The 7,538-nt window shown below is 39.2% G+C and overlaps 1 protein-coding gene across 2 annotated transcripts in view; it reads right to left on the bottom strand.

Annotated features, from left to right (window-relative positions):
• The window catches only part of LOC109983551 (serine/threonine-protein kinase PAK 3), a 35,245-nt gene that overhangs the window by 11,421 nt on the left and 16,286 nt on the right, over positions 1-7,538 (bottom strand). The window contains exons 3-6 of one of the 2 annotated variants that reach the window (XM_020633313.2): positions 7,407-7,507; positions 3,868-4,021; positions 3,714-3,751; positions 438-500 (exon numbers count right to left, since the gene is read on the bottom strand). In XM_020633313.2, the coding sequence (XP_020488969.1) occupies positions 438-500; positions 3,714-3,751; positions 3,868-4,021; positions 7,407-7,507 (356 nt within the window). The remainder of the gene's footprint in view (positions 1-437; positions 501-3,713; positions 3,752-3,867; positions 4,022-7,406; positions 7,508-7,538) is intronic. The other variant, XM_020633314.2, reaches the window with a different exon arrangement.

Here is a 7,538-nt window from a genome sequence, read left to right as displayed (position 1 = left end):
GCAGAAATGAGTCTAACTATAAGCAGTGCCATGTGTTTTTTATTGCAGAGCCATGCCGTAATGTCTACAATGGGGATGAAGTAACGGGCACATTATTGGGAATGTGGATCTAATTGTAAGGATTATGAGCTCATACATGCAGTTTGACAGTCATCACAACCCTCTATGGCATGCGCCCCTGCCCTGCCATTTCAGAGAGCGTCCGTTAGAAAAAAGGTAGGAGGTGCTCTTGTGGAAGATAATAAATACATCTGAAAAATAGAAAAATGAATAGATCCAATCATACCCCCCATGAGATTTAAATACAGAGAAAGATGGTGGCTCTAGAATCAAATAATTATTGTTTTTGTTTTTTTTTACACCAAATTAGAAGATCAAATTTAGCTCCAAAGCCAATGCAGAGAAACATCATGTGGAAAGTAATATGGAGGAGTTACCTTGTCAAATAATGCGCTGCAGGTTCTAAGGCTGACAGGAGGCCCAGATGACAGCAGCCGGTTCTGAATGTGAAGGTTGAGAATGGGAGGTTTTTACTCAAGACAAGCCCACACAATGATTAAGAGTATTCAAGGGGAGAGAGGGGGAGGGCAGGGGTTCGCTACCCAGGGATGGACATCGGGTCCGTAAATGTCCTCTGAACACTCAGCATGAGGAGAGGAAATGATAGACGCAAATCAACTGACAACCTCCTACAATCGTCCTCTCTTATTCATGATTTCTATTCAGATTCTAAGTATAAAGTTGTGTTTTTATCTGCTTTTATGTGGATGCTGAGATATGCTGGATAACATCTACTTCTTTTAGAGTTATATGCGCCTGATTTCACTTTCCCTGACAACCTAGTAAAGATGCAACCCACTGGAAGACCGAGGTTAAAAGATTACACCTCCTATGAAACCAACACTTGGTATTCATCTTCACAGACATGTAAAATTGCAACATACAAAAAAATCTGCGAAGCAATATAAGTAATTTTTTTTTTTTTTATTCTTTGTCAGATCTTTGAACATAGTTCTTATTCAGACAGGAAAATAGTTCCTCTGTGGATTAAATCATTGCTCACACTGGCTCTGATAAAAAAAACCTCTGGCTGCTCTCGTCGGTCTGAATGAGTAAATGCTTTTTTCTTCTTTACTGTTAGTTAATATTATAAATATGGGGATATATTCAGATTATAAATGCATCACAATTTTTCTTGATATGAAGTGGAAGTGGTACTTTATGACCAATTCTCTAAATTTCAAGATCAAACCTGGGGCGGGCTGGGGATTGATTTGTTCCCTTTTTTTTTTACCATAAAGACAGAAACACATGCTTCAATAAATGTATTAGGACTAACAATCAGTCAATCAGATATTTAAGCCAAGTAGACCTCACAAAATTTTGATTTGGGTTGTTACAATTACCTGAATAATCTGTACGGACTTGAAAATGAAAACATCCTAAGATTCTTACAGTTTATTAATTAGCTGCTCCTCTGATTGAGTACAAATCATACAGGCTGGTTCGACCTTTACTGTAATAATTCCTCTTTTCACAAGAAAAGACAATTCTGACAGCGAATACACATTTTCAGCATCCATTGATAATTCTGGATTATATACAGTTTTCGTGAAGTGTAGCAGAAATGTCAAAAACACACACATATTAGATGATATATCAAGTGCAGTGAGAGAGAAAGCTCACACGCTCTGATACACAAAAGGTTCATGCTGTAAACAGTTGTACGGCCAGAGGCTGAGCTGCCTGTGTTGACACTTAACCAAAAACTTAAAGTTAAACATCTCTCAGTGGGTGGTAGTGGAAGAATAAAATGATAACCAGAAAAACTCAGCAAGGTCAACAAGGGGACCTCCTCACACGTTACTCCAGCGCAGACAAAAACAAGTTATCAGTCACTTCAAGGAGCAACAACTGAGCCTAACACACTGGGGGAAATGTATCAAAAGAATGTGTTGTTAATTTCTGCCTGTGATGAAGAAAATCTGCAAAAATCTGTCTCTATTGTCTGGTCCAAGCAATTCATCAATGATACAGAAAACATTACTGAGCCTGTAAGAGTGAAAAATCAGAGGGCAGAAGGTAAATTTAAGATTAGGTTTCCTCAAACCTAAACTGGATTATTACACTGTGGTCTGGCCGAGGCTGCATTAGGATGCAAAACAGTGTCCCTAGCGCTGTTATCTGCAGGTATAAATGTATGCTGTACTAAGGTCAAGGTGAGGCATGGGATCGACCTGAAACACAAATGACTGGCTGCATGCAGTGCTTAAAAAGGTCTTACAAAAAGACCAGAGGAGAGCTACATGTTTCCCTCTGACTAATCATAAAACAGCTGAGAAGAGTTCTAGTAATTGTAAATCCAAAGCAGTGGGGTTTACATAAACTGTGGCAGATAAAAAGCATCGACTGTAGACAAATATCATCTTTAATGCAGTCTATGGGGGGAAAAAAAAGTCTACCAGACAATATCAGGTAGCTCATGATGGGTTCGTTTTGCTTTGAAAAGTAACGGTGCTTCTTTTGTTGATCAATATTTGGCACTTTCCTGAAGTTCTGCTCATCTGCGACAGTGCGACAGTCCAGCCCAATAGGAGCAGCCAATAGCTGAGTCACTTCTGCAGGCCATGCACCGCTGTGACGGTCCAAGGCTGAGATGCTCTTAATACCCTCACTGGGATGGCTCAACCTTTTAGACACACTGCCACACCCGCCTGCTCTTCAGTGGCAAAGAGCTCTCTCAGGCAATAGCCCTGCATTAAGTGAGCCTATTGTAGTTTGCCTGGGGGGCAGTGAATCCCACTGAACAGACTTGGACTCCACTTCTTTACCCAGCTGAGCATGTTCAGGCCGAGGCATTCAAAGCTTAGATTACTCTGGTCAAAGCCAGGAATGAGGTCAGCACAGCGGGAGTCCCTCTAGATGCCGCTGAGTCTCCAGTGGAGCTCGTCTGTGGCTGTTTCAAAATCAGTTTAAGTAGTGCAGATTGGAAAAATAAACAATGAGCAGCCTCGGCTCTCTCCATTTTTCTGCAGGAGCCTCAAACTTAGTCGCACGTATGGAAAATGCAGGGCACTACGCCGCAGTAAGCCTCTAGAGGGGAACGAGCATGTTTTGTCCATTAGAGGCAGAAGTGTGTGAAGCTAACCTGCAGGGACGTAACACAGCCTGTCACAGATATTACCACAAAGACTAACAAGTGACACAAGATTTACTGCCAACAGAGAAGTATCATTTCTCCCACATTCAAGAAGAGGAAATAAATCCTCCTAATGTTTCAACTTACCTGATGAATCAGAACACCATTACAAGCATAAAGTATGTTACCCTCTACACATTACAATGAATTCAGAGATTTCCAAAGAAATGAAGTTTGACCGAGAAAGTGCATGGTAAGAAGGTAGAAACTGGGATGACTTCTAATGTCTGTGCTATGATAACCAAACAAGTAATAAGGGATATTGATAAAAAATGTGGAGCAAAAAAATAATACTTTATACAATTGACACAGGGTTACGGTAACCGTCAACAAAAAGGGGCGTGTTCAATCAGCAGTACCATTAACCTTTAATATGAAGTTTTAAATATGACTCAGCTATTATTTTGTCGGATCAACTTTTATTTGTTTTCTTTTTTTTTTTAAGTCAAAGTGGTCATCAAATATCTTATGAAGGATGTAATGAAAACTAACCAAAGTAAGCTTTGGTACTCACCAGAGTGTTTGCTGCGATGTACCCATGTGCCGACTTGTCTGAAATGAAATAGAGGTAACAAACTGAAACTCAACACTCTTAGATATAAGTATGAAAAGCAGATGCTGTATTGACGGCTGATGTTTCGTTTTATGAGTATGTTGAGCCGGCTTACCTCCTGAGGTGAAGCTCATGTATTTCTGGTTGTTGACGGTCTCTTTGGAGTCGTAGAACTTTAAGACGTCCAGCACAGCCTGCGGGTTCTTCTTCTGCTCCAGCTTAGTGATGTTGGAGGTCTGAAGGAGCCGTGCCCACTGCTCTGGGATACCCTGCACAGAATTAAAGGAAGTTGTGGGTTGTTAATAATTTGTGAAATGTAGGTGTAGGGTTTGTTTAAAAGCACGTTCGGTCTTTAGTGATCACTGAAGACGACTGGAAGAGTCTGCCAAGAATGTGCACAAAGACGGACTATCAACACCAGGTTAAGGTTGGTGCAGTTTAAATGGAAGAAGGTCTTTTAGAAGAAGGCACATTATTTTGCTGTCTTTAGAGTTACCCGAAAATTAAAAACAATTCTGTGAAAAGGTCATAAAAACTAAATCTGATATATCTATATTTGGTTTCCTGTCTGCCTGCGGGTATTATCCTTGGAAAATCTCCAGCTGAACTGAGATTCTCAAGCACAAATAAAACAAAAATTGTAACTTTATGCTCACTTCAGGCTTGTTATGCAACTCTCACTGAGATAACTACAGTTGGATATTGGTTTAAACTTCTCTCCAAAAGCCCAGCTATAACAAAAATGACTCACAGTCCGTTTTTTAATATTCTGGGGTCAACTTATTAAAACAATATTAAGTCACCCAACAGGATGTATGAAAATAAAAGAATATTGTTCTTGCTTTGTTTGTGTTTATGCTTGTGTGGACAAAGGAAGCTAATGGGAAAGCACAAAATACCAAGGATTCCCGATTAAGAGCTCAAATTAAAATGTTTTTTTTTTACAGCAGATATGAACATGTTAACATCCGGATACAAAAACATCTCCATGGTCTCTCCAGCTCATTTCTTTATTTGTAAAAACTTTATTGAGGGTGAATTATTTGTATAACTCATCTCTTTGGATTACATTAAAGCCAAAAGTACTGATAATTAAGCTAAAAAAGGGGCATGTCTAATTTGATTCAAAGGAGCGTTGCAGCTATTTGCCAGGAGGCCTCAGGCCAGCCATAACTCTACAATAAGACTATAAGCGGTAGGTGGAGTCAGCATTTCCAATATGGCAACCGCCATCATTGGGCTTCAAAATACCACTTCAGAGCCCGATGGTTGAATCCATGTTTTTGGCAGCTTATGCTTTAGCCTAATATTTGTTAGACATGTATTAGAGTAGTATATCTTACATAGATAAGTATAAGTCTTACATGTCTCAGTCTCTTAGCAAGGAAATGTATTTCCATAGATTTTAAACCGTTCTTTCAAGGCTTTCTTAATTTTAAATCCTGGTTTTGCGTGTATAAATGCCCGTTAACGACCATTACACCATTTATGTGGCCTGAATGTCATCCAACAATGGGTTTCATTCATAACATCTCTATAAACTGGATATTTTTACAATTAAATCAGCTGTTTGTGTATAAATAGCCTTCTTCGAACTGTCTTTGGGATCAGAGAAAAGATGTTTCTTGAACAGGGATCAAAGAGCAAAATAAATATGAATAATTGTTTCCTCCCAGATAACCATGAAAACCCCAACTAGAACACCTCTGTTCTGTCCAATTTCATGCCTATATCCAAACTCAACTTTCAGTACAAAATCTTGGAGAAAGCTGTTTTTCGTCAACTACACACTTTTTTAACACAAATGCCATCCTTGAGGTGTTCCAATCGGGTTTTAAAGCACCTCACAGCACTGAAACTGCACTTTTAAAGGTTTTTCATTATCTTTTATTAATTGCTGATTCTGAGGATTCAGCTTTTCTTGTGCTTTTATATCACACTGCTGCTTTCGACACTGTAGAGCACAACATTTTAATTTCTCGTCTGAAGCACTGAGGTGGGATTTAAGGTACCGCTTTGGAGTGGTTCAGATTTTACCTGGCTGACAGAAAGTTCTCTGTCTGCCTTGGCGTCAGTACTCCCTACTGAGCCCCTCTTGAATAGTCCCCCAAGGCTCCATACTTGGTCCTATCCTATTCTATGCTTCTCCTGGGGTTCATGCTTAAAAAGTATGGAGTCTCTTTCCATTTCTATGCTGATGACACACAGCTTTACATGCCCCTGAAAATGAAAGCAACTAACCACTTGGGCCCTCCGTTAGATTGTCTGAAAGACATTAAAGTTTGGATGGTATTGAATTTTCTCAAGCTCAATGCGAGCAAGTCGGAGGTCATTATTTTTTGGGCCCAGTGGGGGCGACATAGATGCAGGTATGGACCTGTCCCCCCTAGAATTCTTCCTCAAATCGTCTGTAAAGAATCTGGGGGTCATAAAGGACAAAGAGTTTAAAATGAACCAGCAGATAAATTCTGATGTGAGATCTAGCTTTTACCAACTCCAGCTTTTATCCAAGGTTAAGTCCTTTTTATCTTTCACTGAATTTGAGAAGGTTGTGCTCACTTTTATCTTAATTATTGTAATGCACTTCATGTTGGAGAGCCAAGCCTCTCTCAATCATCTTAAGCTTGTTCAAAACGCTGCAGCTTGTCTTTTAACTGGTAAATGCAAATTTGAGCAGATCTCCCCAATTTCAGCATCACTTTACTTACTCCCTGTGCGGTCTCCTTCTTATCTCACTGACCTTTTAAAACCACATATTTCATCACGGACAATCAGATCAACAGATCTGATCTAAACAGAAGCTCTAGAACGCTTTGTCTCCACATGTTCGTCTGTCTTCCACACTGCCTGTTTTCAAATGTAACTTTAAAACACACTTTTATGCCTTGGGTTTTGGCTCTGCTTCAGAGTTGGCTTTTGTTTTACTTCATGAAAAGGACAGTATATGGATATCTCTTAATGGGTTTTCACTCATTATGGCAGGATGTGTGAAAAATTATATCAGGAATACTTTTGAATACAATTATATTATGATTCATCACAATATGTTATCAACTGAAGATTATGAAATACCCCTAACAACGTTAAGTGCAGGATTCATCTATTAATTTACTGCAATTTTGTGTTAGTGTCACCTCTCACCAGGATTCATCTAATAACTTTTTTTAATGTCTCCTTTTTCTTTATCCAACTTCCAACATATGATTTGAACAATAAGCTTGCGTTCACATTACCCTCATTCATGTCATAGGTGTCACTTTTAAGAGTCCTGACGTGATAACACAGTAAGTCAAATTGGCAGAGAAATCTGTCCAGAGAACTGTATCTTCAAAGTTTTTATCACTGTATCTTTTCAGGTTATATTTTTTAGTAACAATGGAAATAACCTGCAAAGTGAAACTGCTGCCAAGCAACAATTTACAAAAATAATACTAGCGGGTTCTCGAGGAGGTTTCACCTGATAGGCGAGATAGAGTGGTTGTTATTCAAGTAACTCGTATTTCAACCTCATGCGGAGAAAAAATATATCATTTGGTGGACTCCATCGCCTCAGGGAATTGTGGATCTTTTTAGAAATGTGTGCCTGCAAGGAGAATTTTAGAAGCATGAGTCTCACTTTTTTTATTCTGGATTGTCAGTGAAAGAGATACTCACTGTGAATTCTCCTGTTACAGCATCAAAGCCAACATGAATGGTGTGTTCAAAGTCTGAGGGCAGGGATATCTCTGGACGTTCCTTCTCCTTCTTCTTGTTTGCTGCAGGAGATGAACAAAAGTTAATTACATG

This window comes from Labrus bergylta, chromosome 14, assembly GCF_963930695.1.
Source record: "Labrus bergylta chromosome 14, fLabBer1.1, whole genome shotgun sequence".
Classification (NCBI taxonomy): Eukaryota; Metazoa; Chordata; class Actinopteri; order Labriformes; family Labridae; genus Labrus; species Labrus bergylta.
This window is presented reverse-complemented; position numbering and strand designations above follow the sequence as displayed.